The sequence below is a fragment of the Mya arenaria genome, chromosome 14 (genome assembly GCF_026914265.1).
Source record: "Mya arenaria isolate MELC-2E11 chromosome 14, ASM2691426v1".
In the NCBI taxonomy this organism is placed as follows: Eukaryota; Metazoa; Mollusca; class Bivalvia; order Myida; family Myidae; genus Mya; species Mya arenaria.
Genome location: NC_069135.1, coordinates 2,803,021 through 2,824,360, shown reverse-complemented (window position 1 = coordinate 2,824,360; position 21,340 = coordinate 2,803,021). Strand labels below are relative to the sequence as shown.

The window sequence follows — 21,340 nt, the reverse complement described above, 5'->3', positions numbered from 1 at the left end:
TGTTGAAAGTAAAAGCACGTGTCAACTTTATTGTACTTTATAATAATTTGTTATAAGAGAAACACTTTACACATTGTTGATAATATTTACATTATACTGTACCGTTTTCCTTCCACGCCCTTTTGTAATATTTGTTGTATACATGCCTCAACAGTTTTACAGGTATCCTATTACACATATTAATATGTGTATGTACATATTGTTTTGTGATGCCGCAATGTATTATTATCATTTAGTGTTTGATTTTTGTTTTGTTTTTGTCATCACTTTGAAAGAACTAATTAATATTTCATCACAATAGTTTTTACATAACATTGTTTATTTATGTGTGACGTCACTTTCAGTTTCATTACAAATGTTTTCTTATAAGAAAGTTACCTTAAGACTTGATTTCAGGTATAAACTGATCATATAACATCTAAATATGTTTCCATAAGTCCTCTTTATTTACTTCTGTTGATTAATTAAAAAAGCTACTTAGACATTCTTACTAACTTGCAAAGTAAGCTCATAGTATTTGGTGAGATTAAAAATTAAGATATTCTCAAAGTTTTAAGGAACTGGAAGATATCTAGACTTCACTTTATGATAGTTTGATGTTGATGGTTGCTTTAACAATAAAATGTGAAGACGAAACAGGCGGTATAAAATGGGGTTGTATGTGCATATAATGCTGCTAAAGATTGTAAGTGAATGAATATATAGTACTGGTAAATGTAAAATAAAAATAATCTCAACCGCTCTTTCTGAGAATGAAGCTTTTATTTACCGAAGTGAGTAATAGAAATGGATGAAGTTTAAACGTAGATCTATACGGAGCAACAGTTTTTGGTATTTTTCTTAAAACTCTAATTGTTGTGAAATCATCTGTTAAACATATTCGTTTAATGTTAATATTTAAAGTCATCCTTTTTGACATCAGCAAACCCGCTTGCCGCGTACAACAATGTGGGAAAATAGCTGATCGACATGATATGTTTATTTTAGTATACATGTATATACTTGTACATGTATAAGGAATCTTGTATCTTGTACGACGAGGACGCTCTAGACACGAGCGAACAGCGACTGTTCTAAGAGTAAGTCTATTGCACAAACCAGCACGTGCATCAAATCCCCGTTTATTCCCTTTTATTTATACTTACACGGTAAAACAACTGAATTTAGACATTCGAAATTGTTTTTGATTCATTAAAATTACATCGATTGCTTGTACATTCGAGTTACGAGTGTTAAATATGGTTAACAATAATACATACTACGGATTTGTTTATATTTGCAGATGAAATGTGAATCAACTATGACTTACATACTCACCATACCATTTACTTCAGTTAAAATCCACCCAAGCAACCCCGGTCCCGCAGACTATCACGTGCAGCATGTGAACTTAAGAAAGAACCCGCACTTCACGTGCAGACGTCGCGTAAAAACCTCGTACCCGGACTCCGTCACTTACGACAGAAGTACGTTGGTCAATAAAAACAGAACAAAAGATTTATACGATAAATTGTTTAGAAATTATGGAAACAGATCACAAACTGCTTCATATATCTCATTCCCATACTAAGAGTTAGTTCAAACAGCAAGTCTAAAAATAGATTACCATGATAGGTTCTTATAATATCCAAACATCAATGTCCTTACAGAGCTTTATGCACATTAATTTCAAGTCCTTTGCTATATTCTCGCATCTTCTTGCATCTATTTTACCGCATGTGTTTATCATTAGCAACTATACATCCTGTTAATGTTTAATTACCATGGTTTCAGAACCTGATGACGGACCGGGTCCGGGCGCGTACGACCCAAACAGAAGCTTTGGCAACAACGAGAAGCCCGCATTCTCCTTCCGCCAGAGACTCGAGCCGCCCGTAGATAGTAAGTACAGGTGCATTTTCACAATTATTTTTTGCATGTTTTGATAGGATGCACATCATTCTCTCTTTTTCTCTTTTTGAACAATAATACTTCTCGTACAAAACCCAATAAAAGAGGAATCGTGAACTGGATCAAACATGGTCAATATCAAACATCTTACGGTGATAGTTTAAACATTAATTAACACGTTTGCCAGCATTTCACATAACACTGTTCTATTCCATAGAGGAACGTTTTCCGGGACCAAATGCCTACGCCGCAGAGGGGCAGGAGAAAACCGGAAGTAAGCGGGCGCCCTCCTTCAGTATGGGAAAGCGCCTGACGGCCCCGAACAGTAAGTGACATGGTCTATTTTTTATGAGAGATACGATGTTATTGTCCGCAGTCTGTATAATTTCTAACTCGGAAATGGCTGAAATTTCTAACATGTTTCCCCGCGGAGTGAACGTTCACCTTTCCCGAAGTAGTGAACGGTCCCGCATCCCCGCATTTGTAACATTTTCAACGCGGAGTGAACGGTGCCTCATACCCACATATGTAATATTTTCCCCGCCGTGTAAATAACCGGGTGCAGTCAAATACAGCGTAGTCCATTTCAACCATCAGGCAAAGAAAAACAACAAAAACGATATAGTATGCGTTAAAAACACTATCAACACTCTACCCACTTCTCGTTCCTCGATAGGTATGAAGGACACCCCGGGTCCTGGCCAGTACAGCCCCGTCAACCTCAACCACAAGACCGGGCGCGGCAAGTACTCCATGACCTCCAGGCCTAAAGGAAAGGACAGTAAGTGCATAGTTCGTTTAAGTTTAATTTAAACTACTATAATGTACACGAATAGTTAAATAATGAGAAAAGTTATAGTAATATAAGCCTTGTCTAGCTCGTCAGTTTAAGGTTGGGCGAGAAAGGCATCACAGGCGGCTCCAGGAGTTGACGTCAGAGGGGGCGTAACTTATGGGCCTTTTTACGTGTGGCCCTCCCTCAGAATATAATAATAATAATAATAATAATAATAATAATAATAACAACTTTATTTAACGAAGGTTACATACTAAGTGTACAATCATTACAGACATACTACTTATTTCCAGCATGGCCTTCACACAAAAAGTATTGCAAAAACACATGTACTAAGTTACATATTAAGCAACATACAAAACATACAATCACACTATCACTATCATACATTTCTTCGACAAACATAACTCAGTTTAATATGATGATTATAAATTACAATAATTTCATACTGTAAATAATGTAGATATATTCAGTAAAACCACATTCAATCAATATATTTACATATTTGGTAGTATCCATTACAAGTTGTTGCAAGAATGTCATATACGTACATTAACACAATTCATGTAAACAATGAACTATTTATTATAATGTGAATTAAATAAAGTGTCAAGATTTTTTGTTCATGTGATAAAATTATTCTGCCAATAAGTAGCCTTTTAATGCATGTTTAAAGTCTGGTAGCTTATCTTGACATTTAATGTATGTAGGAAGATAATTCCATTTTCATTGCTTTATAGGCAAATGTATTTTTGATATAGTTTGTTCTAGGTTTTACAACAAAAAGATCCTTGTTTTCTGAAGAACGCAAGTTATAGTGCTCATTTTTGGCAAATGTTAACAATTCTGTGAAGTACGAAGGAGTCAAACATTTCATGCTTTTGAAAACAAGTAATGAAAGATGATAATAGCACCTGTCTTCAAAAGATAGCAACCCTGACTGTTTGAATATGTTCCCACAGTGGCTAGTTCCCGACTTCATTATAAGCTTAATCGCTCTTTTCTGAATATTAGTGATTTTTGTGGTATCTGAGGAATGTGTAAGTCCCCAGACACTACAACAGTACTCCATGTTTGACATGATATATGCATTATAATACAATGATCTCATCTCGTCTGTTAAATAATATGCTTTTCTTCTTAGAAGTGCCAATTTTGAATTAAGCTTATTCACTACAGTCTTAACATGTGTATGCCATGACAATGTCTGATTAACATGCACCCCGAGGACCTTTTGACATTTCACGTTTTCTACTGACAATCCATCTATTGATAGTTCAAGTTGCAATGCATGTTTTGCATTATAATTAGTACATAGAATCATACATTTGGTTTTTGATGGATGGATTGACATATTATTTGTCTTACACCAACAGTTCACACTATTAAGACTTTTTTGTAGATCTGATTGAATGCTCAATATACTTGGACCTATTTTGCATAACGTGGAATCATCTGCATATAAGTCAATACATGAATTGGAAGAAATTAAAGGCATATCATTGATGTATATTAGAAAAAGTAAGGGACCGAGTATTGATCCTTGAGGGACACCTTCATTTCATTTTCTCTGAATTTATGTTGTTCCCTTTCACAAATTGCATCCTGTTAGTCAGATAGGACCTAAATAACTTCATAGACCTTTCTGTGAAGTGATAAAGTTTAAGTTTGTGTAAGAGTATTTCATGGTCAACTAAGTCAAATGCTTTTCGGAGGTCGAGATAAATGGCCCCTACATAATCACCACTGTCTATACCCTTCAACCAAGTATCTATAAGATGGGTTAATGCAGTCTGACAAGAGTGATTTGGACGGAAAACCGACTGATTTTTGTGTATAATGTCCGTTCTCTTAAAAAACATTTGCAACTGAGACGCAATATGTCGTTCAAATATCTTTGATAAAGTATTGAGAATGGATATAGGGCGATAGTTTCCCGGTTCGTACTTATTTCCTGATTTGTGTATCGGGACAACAGAAGCTTCTTTCAATTTGTCAGGAAATATACCGCTTTCTATACTGTTATTGATGATGGAAGCTATTGTAGATGTTATGTAATCGCCACAATAGCGTAAAATGTTTGGTCCTATTCCATCAGGACCAGTGGACTTTGAAATGTCAAGTTTGTCAATGATGTGCTTTACATCAAGGGCTGTAATATTTTCCACATTAAATTGATGATGTCGCAATTTTTCATCCAGATATTTCTGCAGAGTAGAAAAATGTTCCTTAGCAAATGGTTTTCTCTTAATTATATTAGATATATTGGTGAAGTGAGAATTTAAGGCTTCCAATATTTCCACTGTATCCTCAATATCTTTTTCATTTATTATAAGTTTATTTGGAATACTAAATTGGTGTGCTTTGTTGTTATTTGTGATATCATTCAGGTTTTGCCAAAGAAACTTTGAAAAATTATTATTTTTGATAGCATCGTTATAGAAGGATTTCTTGCTTTTGCGTATCATAAAGATGAAATTTTGTTTCGTGTTTTTTTTTGTAATTTTCAAAATCTTTGTGCAAAAAATAATAATCCCTCAAAAAATTGTTTGTTTTATTTGATCCGAGAACCAAAACGGTTGACTCTCATGTTTAATTCTCGTTTAGAAAGAGCAGTATGAATTGTATCATATAAAATGTCCAAAGCAAAGTTTGGATCTGCTATTGAATCGATAAGGATCAGATTCGAGTTAACTAAATCTGCTTTAAAAAGATCTTCATCGAAGATAAAAAGATAAAAAGTAAATTTGAACGATTTCAAGGAGGCCGTGCCTGGATCCGCTGGTGTTCGTGGAAGCAGGATACCAGCAGAAAACCCACTTGTCTGTCTTAGTAAAAAACGACAAGGCTATGTGGCCTCAGTCATGTTTGAGTTATAACAATTTGCAAAGATTGCTAGTAAGTTCCCATTCCGAAGACTTGAAATAGTACTAATTAGGCTTCTTCGTTCTTGTTTCAGCATATGTAAATCCCGTTGCGCCGAACAAGTACGTACTTGCGGAGCTGATGTCCAATCAAAAGAAAGGCGTGGTGTTTAAGAGTCGGGCTAGCCCGTACGTGTATTCCGGCTTCCGGACAAACAGGGTAGAGGAGCCGCGCTCATTACACGTGCTGGTAAAATAATATCAACTTCCGGAGAATGGATTGAGCATAAAAACGTCCTTATCGCCTTAATTATAAATTAAAACTGAAAAAAACTGAATGACGTTAATGATGATGTTTGAATTAAAAGTTAATTATGTATGTGTAGTTGTATTTCCTTGCTAATACATTGTGCGCGTAAAAACGACCCAATAAACTGATCTAATCAGCCTGCACTTTTTTAAATATAAATTCGTCCATAGCACTTGCGTCACAAAATAAATTGTTTTAAATAACTTGATAAGCTTTATTTCATTATTTCGTCTACAATTTCTAGCGGTGTTGGGATTCCTTGCGAATATAATAATTGACATGGAGATCAGAGGTTTTGAGCACGGACCCGCCGATCAGGGCCTCTCAGATCATTTGGTTACTAGAGAATCACAAGCCTGAGCCAGAAAGGGTCATAACTAGTGATGAGTACAATCGATAAATCGTCGCTGACAATGCTATGTCGGCGACAATCGATAGTGGGTGTCCAAAATCGATGTCGCTAATGTTACATCCGGTAACTACGTATTTTTGTGTTTTGTGGTAAAAGTCGAATAAATGTCATTTTTTTCTTTCCGGTATTACAAAATTCTCAAGTTCAATTTAACAAGAAAGGCCACTCTCTTACACAAATGCGGTGAATGTAAACACTTTTGCTTAAAAACTTACAAACTCTCCCAAAGCTACAAATTGTTTTTAATTGTTCATATATTTCATAAAACCTTCTTCAATAACCTGTCTCTATGGTGTAGTGGGTTTGGTCTTACCTAAAAATACCGGTGATCCCGGCTCGATGCATTCTGTTTTTTGAAACCTTTTGGTATCGTTTGTAATTAACTAATTTGCTCTTTTTTTTAAGGTTTTATGAAATTAAGTTATTCTAATGAACTGTTCAATATAACAGGTTATTGAATGTTAAGCTGGATCACAAATATTTAATATGCTTTTACATAGATGAAATGCTGAAATAACTTACATGATGCAGTGTGAATCACTTTGCAATTGATGTACAATTATTAAGTAATTAAAGGCAGAAAAAGGTTATGGAAATTTACTTTTTGTTGCAAAATGCCTGAAAATAGCATTACACGTACTGATTCCAGGTTTAACCATTTAAATGATCATGATGATACTATGTATAAAGAATGTTTTTCTTACTGGTATTATAAACTTTCGATTATTGTCCGATAGTAAATCGAAATGCTTGGTCCGATTCGGTTCAATTATCGATAGCAAATGGAGTCCGATTTTCAAACACTAGTCATAACTCTGTGAAATTTGTTCATAGCACAGTCTGATGACGGCATGCACCACTAGGCTTGATAGGAATCACTCCTTTGAAATTTCCGTCCTGGAGTTTTTAGCGAATCCTTCCAACGCCATGCCATACTAGGATTGATATTGATACATGTAATGTGAAGTTTCATTGAGATCCGGACAGGTGTTAGAAGATGAAGCGCGCGCAGATTCTATATACACTGTATTGTTATAAAGGACCATAATTCCGCAAAATACTCTGAGCAAATTGTTTGTGTGTGGGTGGAAGGGGGAGGGGGATCTGATTTTTTTTTATCAAACAAAGTTACCATTTAAGAAATGACCTGCAAAGTATTGTCAAAGTTTGAAGTCGTCATACTGTTTTTTACTCCGTCACCGGTTATGTAGTGCGTTGTGAAATCTCTCATATGTTCGAAGGCTGAATGTGCATTTCATCAGAGTGGGGAGTGAAAACACCCACAGGGAAAATTGTAAAGCTTTATTATAAGAAAGTTGGAAGCGTGGCGCCAGCACAAAGAAACCAGTCAAATATATTGATTACATATTTTTTTCATTTGCCTTGATTATGTTGACAAATAATATTTTGAAGTGATTAGACACAGAAACATTAAGATGTTGCATAATTAAAATTCAAAACAAATTAAACAAACATAATAATAAGAAATTAAAAATGGTTCATTAACAACTGTCTATAGTTTTGTCATTATTTAATTACAATTTCATTTCTTCTGAATTTATTTCAACAATTAGTAAAAATACCAGTAAGCAAGTGAAGAACACAAAAAGTAGTTAATGCCAACATAAGCAGACGATCAAAGCACGTATTAGTAAAATCTAGATAAATCCAGACACATGTTAAGTTTCCATGCCTTCTGACCCCTTATGAAGTTTGGTATCATTTGAAAGGGTTTTATGAGCAGAAAAAAAATGTAAAAAAGAACATAATATAACATAATTATAAACTTAATTGGCCTTCAAAAAATGCAAAAGGGGTCATTTCACATGCCTTGTTGAAATTAGGTGTAAATAAGGTGTAAAGTACAAACTTCAATAACTTTATTTAGAATGTAGTTTCGGTCATTTAAATAACATACTTGTATTAGTTATCAGTCAGCAATACCTTTTCCAAATGATATCAAAATTACATGGGGTCACCAGACATCAGTATTGAACATAATGGTTCATAGACTTAATGGAGAACTAGCTTATTTGTTGGTCAGATTCCTTAGTAAGGCTTTATTAAAGATGCACTTTTACTCCCAAATACGAATTACCACAATTACTACAATTGATTAAATATACCAAAAAGAATAATTAAATGTCAAGGATACAGAGTTTAATTTGAAAGAAAGGTGCAGAAAACACAGTTTTTCTACCCTATGCAACGATGGGAAATCACTGTAAATCTTTTACCAATCTTTTTTGGCATTTTCAGCTATGAAATACATGTTTACAATCTTGTTATCAAAAATTAATATTTGACATAAATGCAGTAATTAGTAAGGTTTATCACTCAAAATTTAGGTTTTTTATACATGTGTATGTTTTGATTTTGAATAAGAGTGTCACTTTCAAGTAAACTAATAAAACCAGACATACATGTACAGGAATGAACAAACCTTCATAAAAGTTATATTGTTACCGTACATACAGCATGTTTCCAATGTTCATACATAACTATTCATAGTCATTGAGTCAGTTGTAATATAAGAATTATGTAAAAAGAAGCAGAAAGGAAAACATCAACAGAATGCCCATATACTTATAATTTATAACTCTCCTGAATAAGGAAGGCTACATTATCTAAATAATGATTGAAGTCTGAGATGGTGAAACATCCTTTGACTGCTACTGCCAACAACGCTCCCCTGTATTAGATGGGTTAATGAAAGAGATTACATTTCAAAGCAGCTTAATAAAAAAGGTTCATCAAACAAAATTACACCCAATGAAATTTTACATTTCATTAGTATGGTACATATTTTCAAAATAAAGCGTAAAATGGTTTTGTTTAAATATATAAAACAATAAAATAACAGTGGATACAAAGGTTTGACCCCATGGCACAAAAAAAACAGACAAACAACTCTGCTTTATTTTTGTAAGCAAAACCAACAAGGTTATAAATGAACAGATTCTAAAGACACAGTCTTTATAGTCAATATTTAACTGCCTATATTTACAACAAAATGCAACTCATCAAGATTGACCTTTCTATAAATGCATACACATAAAGCGAAATGCTGTGTAAGTTTGTACAAGAATATCATAATGCCCATCTTTATTAAAGAATAATTATCATATTCTGTTTTTTTCATAAATGCATGCCATTTACGTTCAAACATACATAAGTCAAGTGTATAAATTAGTCATAGCTCAGATAAGCGAAAAAAACCTGTCACTTATACTTAACTAAACCAATAGCACTGTTCATTATGTACAATGTACTTATAAAATGGACTCGTACAACACAAAGTTTATCCTGAGGCTTTTATATTAAGGCATTCAGATGATCCCGTAAGCCGGTTGAACATTTTCTAGAAGATGCAGGTGCACTTTCATACACAACAGTCATTATTAGTACCAAAACCATTTTCAACTGATTTTACACTATAGTCCACGAAAGTTCAGTTCTACTTGGGTAAGAACAAACAAGAATCTTTTCTCACAATTTACATAAATATACAAACATTTTTTTCCAAGGAAAGTGAGTGATTCCTCGCCATGCATTACTTTGTAAATAAAACCATCTTTTGGAATTTTAAGTCAAATTAATTGACATTGTATTTCTACTTCAATTTTGGTTTCCATACAGATTAACATTGTTGCCTGCTAGAAGACAAAAATATTCTCAGAATATATCAATAAACACAAAGCATATTACTCAACAAAAGGCAATCATGAACATAATTATCATTTAAACACTATTGTATATGTAAATATCTACCAAGTAGGTGTAGGTTATCATTATTACAAAATAATGATAACATCCGATAACTTAAGTTATTTACATAAAACATATAACCCATACCAAATCCTTAACTTTTTGTTTATCATTTTGTAATTTTACATGAGTGTTTCCCAGTGGGCGTTTTTTTTTGCAGTCTACTCCCGCGATGATCCATACACACATAGCTTCATTATTCAAATCAAGATAGAAATACTGTGACCTAAGTTAAGCTTCAATTCTATACTTAATTCTACTTATATTTTTGGAGAAATTTCATGTGGAACAGCTTGAACTGCTCAAGGACGGCTCTCATCTCTTCCAGTGGCGGAAGTATGGTGATCCTGAAGTGGTAAGTTCCTGGTTTTTCCCCAAACCCACTTCCAGGAACCACACACAGGCCGGTCTCCTCCAGCAGCTGAAAGCAGTAGAAGAAGTCTGGAGACTGGTTCTTCTGTTTTGCTGCTTCAACAGCCTTTTCTGGCAGATGCAGTCTTGGGAACGCATACATGGCACCCATCACTTCGTTACAGGTTATTCCTTCTATGGAGTTGAATAGTTCTGTAACAAGAACAGCCTTTTTCTTAAGTAATGAAAGAACCTCTTGCTTTTCTTTCTTAAACTTTTCATATGATGGTTCGCCAGGCTGGGGTGGATTTACAATGGTATCTATGACAACCTGTCCTAGAATTGGCGGGCACAACTTTGCAGAGATAGATTTGAGTAGAATGGCCTTGACATCAGCTTGCAGGTTGACAATCTCTGCGTACCCGCCCCTGAAGCCACATTCCCCCATGTAGCCCTTTGACGCAGACATGAATGAGGCCAGTTCCATGTTACAGTAAGGTGCCCCCATTTCGGTCATGACCTTCTTGAAAGAGAAAAACTCTGACCCTGCTGCATAGACATTGTGTTGATATACTTCATCAGACAGAACCATCAGTTTTTCTTCATAAGCAAACTTAATGATGTCCTCAATATTTTTTCTAGACAGCACCTGGCCAGTTGGGTTTCCTGGGTTAATTACACAGATGGCCCTGGGTTTACATTTGCCCTTTGCTTCGTCAATGGCTCTCTTTAGTTCTGATACGTCCAAGCTCCACTTGTTCTCCTCATTTAGGTAGTAAGGAATGGGACAGGCATTGAACTCTGTGAGGGTTGCTGAATACAGAGGATACTGGGGTACAGGAATCATGATCCCCGCTCTGTTGTTGCCACTGTCCCCCGTCATGAGAAGGTTTAGGACGGTTTTGATGGCGTCGCTGGCTCCTGTGCTGAGAATTATGTCCTCTGGCCGTGAAGGATGACCATCTCGCTTTGTGATGTAATCCGCTATATCTTGCCGTATAACATCTATGCCAGGGGAAGCGCTGAAATACAAGTGAATGGACATCTTAAAGCAAATTGTTTAAACCATCCAAATTTTAATAAAATGTTTCTGAACCATCAGCCATAAAACAATTTTAAACACAGAATGTTAAACACAAAATACATTTTACAAAACATCTACTAAACCACATGTACTCAGCACTGTACTTTTTTTCCAATTGCATTATTTGCAAGATAATTATCATAAACAAAATGCATACACAAAAAAAATTGTATGCACTGCCAACTGTTTTTTTACAACAAAATGCAAAAAGAACTCGGAGTAACTCATCATTATTAATCAATCTTACCTGTATGAGCCGGTACTCTGCCCCTTACAGCCCTGAAGGATCCTGCGAGCCCGCTGCTTGGTGTCATCAGGAAATGAATCGGAGTTGAGGAGGTCTGGTAGGGTACATAAGGCCACAACTTGGCGTATAAACGTGATAGGAGTCTGACCAGTGGCGTGACAGTCACCAATGTTGGCCGGTAACTATGACCAAAACAAACATTTGTTTGAACAAGAGCAGACATAGGTTGCCATATCCCCACCAAATAAACAGTATCTCCTTCGCATCTTGACAGAGGGTTGGAACTGAACAAAATGCTGCAGACAGAGATATCTTTCCTGACATCTACCTTAATCCTTAATCAGTTCTATTGGTATATGAAGTTTGAAGTAAATACTCTGGGAGTAAATGCAAATTTTAAAAGCTTAGAAAAAATAAATACTCGAAGCCACCAGCATATCCAAGTGTTTTTTTTCGTTTTTAAACCTGGTTACTGGTGTTAAATAATGATTGCAATATGATAAGGTATTACTGATTCTGAATAAATACATGCATTCCTTAAACCATTTAAGACTTGACCCTAGAATACCTACAACTTTAGAGAAGGGTTTCTGTGCCCCAGCTGCAAGCTCCTTTAAGAGTTCGACTGACCGTGTTACAATCGGCCCTCGCACTGCATACTCCATCTCCACAGCACGTGGGTTTATTGTCTTCATCGTCAATACACGTTTTTCGTCACCCATCTTTTTATCTTATTTACCAACTCTGAATAAAGAAAATTAAATGATAAAAGAAAAAAAGAAAATGGTAGTTTTTTTCATTTGTGTAAAATAAAGCAAGTACGTTCTTCTCTGAGTATCCCATAATGTCTACCAATTTTAATAAGATATAATGTACAGAACATCTAACAAAACATTTACAAAATTAAGCTACATCTTAACCAAAAAATATGGTTCAATTGTAAAATTTGTTTTGAATAGAGAATATGATGATATATTTCTATCATCTGGCTCACTACATTTGCAAATATTGATCTCTTAACCTATTAGTATACATGAATGAAAACGATGAAATGCACCAGTCAATAACCATGGCCCCCCACAGGTATGGGAAGTAGCCGGGACTTTGACTTTCGGTCCAGCCAATACAAGGTAAAATCCCCACCCTTCAGAAACAAACTGCTGCTAAAATCCCCCCCCCAGGTACATCCTACATGTAGGAAAGGCCCATTTCCCGCTATGTCCAGGCGCGAAATCAAAACCACCACATGCACTTGGCACTGCGGGCCCTCCTAGAAGGTAAAAACACATTTCCCCTGCTATCCCCGGACCTTCGGGGGGGGGGGGGGGGGGGGGGGGGGGGGGGGGGGGCCGTGGTTACAATTGACTGGTTTTTAACATAATCAATATGTTGGCTTTCCCAAAGCTGCCATTACTATATAGATTTAACGGTTAAGAATAGCTTGCAATTTCATCCGAATCTGGGTCAGAGATTCACTCTGCTGCATTTACTAGGCTCAAAGCCAGGACCACCAGAGCACTAAAGAGTTTTAAAATAACTTAGCTAACACAGCAGCTGCTTCTAAACAGCCCACAGCTGTAGTCTAAAATAATAGACGTGTTATACGGGATTCTTCCAATCCCTAACGTCTAAACGGGAATGTGCAAAAAACGGGGGTGTTTTAAAAATATTGAAATTGTTTTAAGTGAAGTATTTTATGGTTGAAATTGATCATAAAGAGTTATATTCATATTTTACTATGTAAGTGAAATGTTATTTTGCACTAAACAAGCATTTAATGCATTAAAACAAGTTGTTTACCTTTCCAATAAAACGAAAGTTGACTTGACACAGACAACAATTATGTGAAGGGGAACAACTCGATACAATCGTAATAGCTCGGCCTCCTCCGTCAAAGCTTCGAGATAGACCTCGTTTTACAATCGTAACAACTCGGCCATGGCCGAAATGTTCCGAGCGATTTAAAACTGTGCCCTAAAGCCTTGCAGGTGCCCTTCATGTATATATCGTTATGTTTTGACAGAATGAAATGAAAAAAAGCCGTCAAACTCATAATTATAAGTTGGGTATTTATTTTTTTGTGTACAGAACTAATATAAAATAACATTATCTGGTAATATTTCTTGTTTTTATGATATTTTATAGACGCTATATGCTTTAACCCGGAATCCTGATCGGAACAACTACCCACTTTTGATACTAAACAATTTGTACGTGAAGGATTTGCCATATCAAAAATCTAAAAAAATCCGTCAAAGTACAATTATTTGGACTTCCCACAGCTGCTGACCAATTTAATGTGCAACTCATACTTTATACTGGATAATTTTAGTGCACCACACCCCTATCATTCTACAGGCCATACTTCAAAATATACTAGTTTAAGAGCATTTAATCTCAAAACTAATACACATACACGTTGTATAACTCATCCGGCTGATTATGTAAATATAATCTTTTTTTGGTGTGTACGGTTATAACCTCTTGATTTTGTACCTGATATTTATTTAATTTATGTCCAGTACTTCACATACGCATGTAAGAGAGACTATAGATAAGAGATCAGTATTTAGATGACTGTCACCTTCAAAATAAGTAATACAAATGAGCTGTAAAATACTGCACCAGCTGACTTCTGTCACAAAGGTCGAGGTCATTACCGGTGTTGTGTCCCCGCTTTCAGACAATCACGTAAACTCATTTTCAACGATCATGTTTAAAACATACGATTTTTAACACAGACAAAAGGGATATATTCATCAGTTCTAGAAATATCAATAATTGTATCATATATGACATGCTTTTGATCTGATTAGTTCAAATAAAAACAGCGAAATATTACCTTCCTGTAAGAAACACGTTAGTAGCCGGAAACCATATCCGGACAAAATATTACTGTTCGTGAGATTAGGAATAGTGGACACGCCCACTTTTGTTCCAGGTATATTAATTTCATTTTACATGGAGCATGCATGTTCATCGGTTATTTTTCTGTTTCAATTTTAGGTTACATGTGTGTATTACCATTGTCTCTCTTTTTATCTCGGCATGATTTTAATGACTGTTGCTCGTCAACTATGTATCACCTAATTAAGTACCATAATTATATCCCTGCACGCATGCCGCATTGTCCATGATGCCGGCAGTGGTACATTCGGCTGTTACCTCAGCGTTGTTAATGCATGCATTATAATTTAAAATACATACTGAACTCAAATATTGACTTCAGTATAGATAATGTGAATCATGCAATTCGGGCGTCCCTGTCCCTTGTATTTTGACAAGTTGCGGCATTAATATCGAAGTGACATTCTGTCCCTGACACGCGGCAATAGATAATCGTTTATGACACTGTAACTAAAGTAAGGGCTTGTAAACTTGCTGGATCTGTGGATTTTTGAAAGTATGCATTGTATGCTTACATGATGTTAGCTCTTATTCCACACAATTTAAGGCATTTCATTAGCATTGCTCGAAACTGGTATTTCGTCAACGGCTCCCTGCCAAAATGGCAACATAATACCAGTCGGCATTTTATAGGCAGGCAAGCTTCCTTTCAAAAGTAGGCCGAAAAGGGCTAGGCCGATTTGGACCAGGCCAAAAAGGTAATTGGGCCGAGTTGACCCGACACCTTCCCATCGCCACCTGAAGGCTCCACATTGACTGGAGAAATGCTTTTGTCTCACCAATTTACAAGAAATGCGACGTACACCTAGCCGAAAACTACAGACCTGTATCCCTGACTTGTGTAACTTGTAAAATACATGTACTAGAACACATTTTAAGTTGACTGTGACATATTCAGGCTATCCCATTATAATATCCTTAATTACTTCTTTGAAACACGATTTCCGGGCTGGCTACTCCTGCGAAACCCAGCTTATAAAAACAGTCCACGATCTTCTTGCCAAGACTGACCCAGGTACTCAACTAGACATGGCAATACTGGATTTCAGCAAGTTCTTCGACTCTGGGCGTCTTCCACCGAAAAGGTGTCTGCAGACAGTCAGGAGTATTAAATAAACTAGAGCAATACGGCGTTACAGGCAACATAAACAATTGGCTCAGTGATCCTCACCGACAGGAGTATGAAAGTTGTCAGTCTTGAAGTCGAAGAATCAGTGGCAGGCCCCGTCGATTCCCTCGTGATCACAATTAAGGTACTGTGGTGTGTCCGTTACTTTTTATTTGCCACATCAACGACCGCCAGGAGTCGCTCAAGTCCACAGTGCTATTATTTCACCACGACTCTTTGCTATATATATCAGCAACTGCAAAAACCACGAAGTACAAGATCTACGACAAGGGAGCAGGACTTTTCAACCCCAAGACTTTTCAACTCCTTCAAAAAACGAAGACTTTTCAACCCTTAGACTTTTCAACCCCTATTTCAAAGACTTTTCAACCCCTACCTGTTTGGACTTTTCAACCCCTAAATCAAAGACTTTTCAACCCCTAGTTGAACTATTTTAATAGCCATATTGAAGACTTTTCAACCCCTAAATCAAAGACTTTTCAACCCCTTTTATTTGATTTTTTTTGCATACAACTTTAACACATTCATTCATTTGGAAATAAAAGTGTTTGTTATTTTAATGCTTTTAGAGCACACGTCAATTATAGCAATTAACACATTGTTATTGAAATACAGTTAAAAATGCGTTTGACCAAACTTTTGTTGTCTAGATAACAAAACAATACTGGTATAATTGCAAAAGAAAGTAATTGCATAGAAGTTGTCATTTTAATAATAATGTATCGTAGTGTAATATAAGTTAAAATTAAGTTTATTTCCTGGGTTGGGTTATGAAACTCTGAAAACCATACACATAATTTATCTTAGTGTAATAAGTTCAAGTAAAGTCAGATTTTGATGCCTGGTTACCCCCAAAAGATGTTTTATTCTAAGTGTATTACATATTTGAACGAATTAACATTTATAATGGACAAAGTTATGTTCATACTTTTGTTCTTTAAGTAACAAAATTGAATAATTGCAAAAGAAAATAAACACAAAGAAGGATTTACAGAACAAACTCCATATTTTGCTTGTAGAACACCTATACAAACTTCCACTTTAACAGTTATCAAACTTTCATTGCTTTTAAAAAAGGTCAGCGGTCAAAACATATTGTTTTAGTACAATATTGCTATTTCAGTACAGTTCGATTTCTGTTGTTGATAATGTAATCAATTATGTATTATCTAATTATTCTGGGAATTGGGGTTGAGTAATAAGTTAAAATTAAGCTTATTTTCGTTTGGGTTTTTAAGTCCGGAAATCATACAAAATATTCATCAAGCTTCTCATGGTTTGAAATGATGGCTATCAGGGTATTACAACCTTAATTAACTGTCACTTTCAAGTCACTATAACCTAAATTAAAGGTGTTATGAAGCCCCTTAATCCCTAAGGAATTTATGACCATGTCACACGTCTTGCCCATTAAAGGATGAGTGATCTTGATTCCATTCTTTAATGCATAAACATTACTACGCTTATAGCATTTTTACATATATACCACTTCATAATAGAATGTGTTTTTTTTAACTTAAAAAAAAAACATTTATAAAATCTTTTTAAACACCAAGTTATGTTTAACATTTTATCAACACATTCGAAAAGCATTTAGCTCTTAGTGATAAAGATCGTTTATTCTCTTCCAGAGATTTTTGATAATTGGCATAATGTTGTTTATTCACACTTTAGAAATGTTTCATCTTGGCTGACATAATTATTATTCTATGTTATTCTTTTTGGAATTTGATAGCATTTGAAACTCAATGTATAATACATTTTGAACAACTTTGAACTCAATGTATACTTTCGTATTTCTTAAACTTTCTCTGCTAAATAGATATTTTGAAATATTAACATGAATAATTTTATTTTAAGTTCAACTCATTTTGTGTTTTAAAAATGTTTTTAGTTCTATGTATTTTGGACAAACATAAAGAAAAGATATTCTGTTTCAACTAATTGTGGGAGCAGTACAATGCACATGATATATTGTGTGAGGATTTCCTCAGGGAGGTTTATTTCTAAGCAATTGGACAGCTAAATGAACAGTCATGCATTTTTTTTTTCCATGTAAATAATTTAGGGAGATTGTATTATCATGTGTTTCTAGAATGTATATTTTGAGTTTGTTATATTGTTTTCTTAATATATTCTTAATTTTTAAAATAAATTTCAAAATCTATTGCGTATTGTTGTACTTATTATCAAGTAAAAGGTGTGATATTAAGGGGTTGAAAAGTCTTTGTTTATTAGGGGTTGAAAGGTCTTTGTTTTAAGGGGGGTTGAAAAGTCTTAGCACTTTTAGGGGTTGAAATGACAAAGGGGTTGAAAAGTCTTTGATTTCACAAATGACAAAGGGGTTGAAAAGTCTTGGGATTGAAAAGTCTGACAGCCCTACGACAATTAGAAGTATGGACTAGTACATTGGTAGTGCAGATTAAATAACGTAGAATCAACCAGAAATCATCAAAATTTTATCAACTAGACAACCACATTTTAACCGCTGAAAATCTATAACTTGCTGTCACAATATCTCAAATGGGCCTCCCATATCACCAATATGATGTGAAACGTCAACTCGACTCCCGGCTTTCTTCGCAGAAACCTAAGCACTAGCCCGAGAACTGCTGAAGAATGGCAAGCAGCCAGATTCATCACCGGCGACTATATAACAAGGCCCACCGGCTGCGTTACCCAGATGCTGCAAAACCTTTAAGCCTAGCTCATCCGTGCAAGTTCTTCTATAAGGTGATCTAGGGGCTGGTGCCAGTACTACCATGCCAGGATTTTAAATCCTGTCCGCCAATGTTGTTGATGATGTTGATGGTGATGATGATGTTGATGATGATGATGGTGATGATGATGATGATGATGATGATGATGATGATGATGATGATATCTAAATAAAACATTCACACAGTTTTGTCTTTTATAGTTACTATGTCACAGTGTTGGTGTTGTTGTTGGTGATTGTGGTGGTTGTGCTGTCCTGAATATTGATTGCATGGTAACTGCATATTCCTCTGCCTGTTATCCGAGTGACATCGTTAGCTAGGACGAACTGTGACGAACTTTAAAATGCAAATTTGCGGATATCGGACACTTTCTCAAACGTGTTTCTTGTGTCATTTATTCAGACAGGATATAATGACCGGTAACGATGCTGGCGCAGACTGGCAGGCCGGCCTCTCGTTGGTAGACGCCTGCCGACACATGCTGACGGAAGGGATCTCCACTGATGTCCTGTTCTTGGTTGGCAAGGAGAAAACAAGCGTCTCCGCTCACAAGTTCATTCTCGTCTGTAGGAGTCCGGTGTTTCAGGTATAATTGGAAGTTATATGAGAAAAAACAACTGAAGAAATTCTGCGCATTCCCCCTCTTTGAAAAAAATAACAATTAAAAAATATACCAAAAATAGTCAGTTGTGATTCAGTTATGGTTGTTAAGAACTCATCTTGAAATTGTCGCATATACCATAATTGTTCAAAACATGAAGCAAATAACTAATGAAGATCTATGTACACAAGTGTATGCATTACATGTATGTAGAGACATGGAACGAAAACAACACGATAAGTTTTCGCCATCAAGACCGTAAATAATGCATTGGTAGTATTACTCTGGAAAAAGACCCCGGTAGGTGCAAGTTTAAAACAATAAAAAACAGCAATAATGCGTACGTATCAATTTGTATGTATCAAAACACTCCTGTTAACTCCTGTAGTCTTTTATTCGTGCTATTACAGGCAATGTTAAGCGGGGACTTCGCGGACGGTCGTGATCCCATCGAAGTTCCGGACATTGACATTGCCACTTTCAAGTCTTTGCTTGAGTGAGATGAGACTACACTTTTATACTGATAGTTTTATATTGATTGTCGTAGCTTACCAGTCTATTATTATGTGATATATTACATATATTTCATATTTACATGTACATGTGTATACATTGAAACGCTGTCCTTGTTAAATCCTATGTGTATACATGTTCTTTTCTCCATTAACGTAGAATCTATCCTCGGATAAATGCTTATATGCTCTTTCAACGATAGAGAATAATCAAGGCTGTGTGATACACATACCTAACTTCCGTTAAATTATTTAAATCATTAAATGTCTTTTTATGGTACAAACTTCTTCTTTTTTCTCATGCCTGTCTTCTTTAACTTCTGCGTAATGGTAATTTAAAGGTTTCTGATTTTGCAGGTTTATGTACTCAGATGAGACAAAGGTTACTGGCGAGAACGTTCTGGCCCTCCTATACGCCAGTAAGAAATACGGCGTCAACCAGCTAGTGAAACGTTGTCTCACGTTCCTGACTGACGGACAGACGGTGGACAACGTGTGCTCCATATTAGAACAGGCTCACTTCTATTCAGAGGAAACGTATAGGAGAAAATGTGTGGACTTCATTGAGCGTAATGCGCCTGATGTTCTACAATCTGATACGTTTTCTGATCTCTGTAAAGACTGTGCAAGACTAGTGCTGTCATCAGACGATTTACAATGTGATGAGCAGACGACATTAGCTGCAATAACATCCTGGGCAGAAAAGCAATGTGATAATCAGGGCCTAGATAAATCATCAGAGAATTTACGTACAGTTCTCGGCGACGTCTTATATTTGGTCAGGTTTCCTCTTCTAGACAAAACATATTTCACGAACGTTGTATCAGAAAACTCGCTGTTAATAGAGACTGAAGTACTGGAATTGTTTAAATACTTTTACAAAACAGGAGCTCAAACAAAAGTATTTGAGACAAAACCTAGAAACATAAGAGGTGCCATCTCGGGTAAACGCAGCGGCAAGAAGACGCATACAAAACTCGCCACTGACGCCAGCCCAGACGACAAGTCCATTCAGACGTGTGTACGGTTCTCAGCCGTGTGCGAGGACGGCTCCTGGTATTGTGGCGGCGAGACGGACGCCATCGCCTTCAGCGTTGAAAGCAAGATCTGGCTGCACGGGATACTAGTCTACGGCTCCTACATCGGCGAGGGAAGCTATGATGTCAGGACGTGCGTCTTGGATAACGCTGACGCCGAACTCGTGAAAATAAACACGTCCATTCGAACAACGGAGCAGCAACTCACATACGTTATCCTATTTGAAAACGCGATTCCGCTGGAAGAAGACAAAAAGTACATTGTCACGACAAAACTCACAAACGCAGGGGGCGTCGACACCTATCAGGGGCTCAACGGTAAAGTTAACGTCGACGTGAACAACGTCAGATTTACGTTTTCGAAAACAAGACACAGTAGGAATGGGACTGATGTGAAAATCGGACAGATCCCGGGCTTGCTGTTCTCGACCACAGACTAACCTCTGCCGTATAACATTTATTGTGATTTGACTACACCCGTATACGGCCATTCAGTAGTTGTTGTTAAGCGTTGTATTTTATTACATGTTTTATCGTTATTATATCTCCCACTGTCTTTCAGTTATATATGGATCTGCCTCACCCCTTGTGTTTTAAATGACATGATTTACGCATGCCAACGAATTGTTGTTCCATTTTGTTAAAATCGCTTAGATAGAGAATAAACACGATGTGTTGTGACTTACTCTTTTCACGTATAAGGGAAATAAAT

At 36.1% G+C, this 21,340-nt stretch overlaps 2 protein-coding genes across 7 annotated transcripts; one reads left to right on the top strand and one right to left on the bottom strand.

Annotated features, from left to right (window-relative positions):
• Positions 1-7,559: 7,559 nt before the first annotated feature.
• LOC128217371 (alanine aminotransferase 2-like) lies at positions 7,560-14,598 on the bottom strand. Of its 6 annotated transcripts, none has more exons than XM_052924491.1 (4): positions 14,565-14,598; positions 12,295-12,466; positions 11,723-11,904; positions 7,560-11,413 (listed from the first exon to the last, which is right to left on the bottom strand). In XM_052924491.1, the coding sequence occupies exons 2-4, from the start codon at positions 12,442-12,444 to the stop codon at positions 10,297-10,299; spliced, it is 1,449 nt and encodes a 482-aa protein (XP_052780451.1). In that variant the 5' UTR covers positions 12,445-12,466; positions 14,565-14,598; the 3' UTR covers positions 7,560-10,296. The 6 variants fall into 6 exon arrangements, with proteins under 6 accessions (XP_052780451.1, XP_052780455.1, XP_052780450.1 ...); XM_052924495.1 differs by lacking the exon at positions 14,565-14,598 and adding an exon at positions 14,383-14,503; XM_052924490.1 differs by lacking the exon at positions 14,565-14,598 and adding an exon at positions 14,307-14,444.
• LOC128217372 (BTB/POZ domain-containing protein 6-B-like) lies at positions 14,524-21,299 on the top strand. The gene is made up of 4 exons (XM_052924496.1): positions 14,524-14,663; positions 18,881-19,064; positions 19,490-19,575; positions 19,949-21,299. Exons 2-4 carry the CDS (start codon positions 18,891-18,893, stop codon positions 21,066-21,068), a joined length of 1,380 nt encoding a protein of 459 aa, XP_052780456.1. The 5' UTR covers positions 14,524-14,663; positions 18,881-18,890; the 3' UTR covers positions 21,069-21,299.
• The last annotated feature ends 41 nt before the right edge of the window (positions 21,300-21,340 follow it).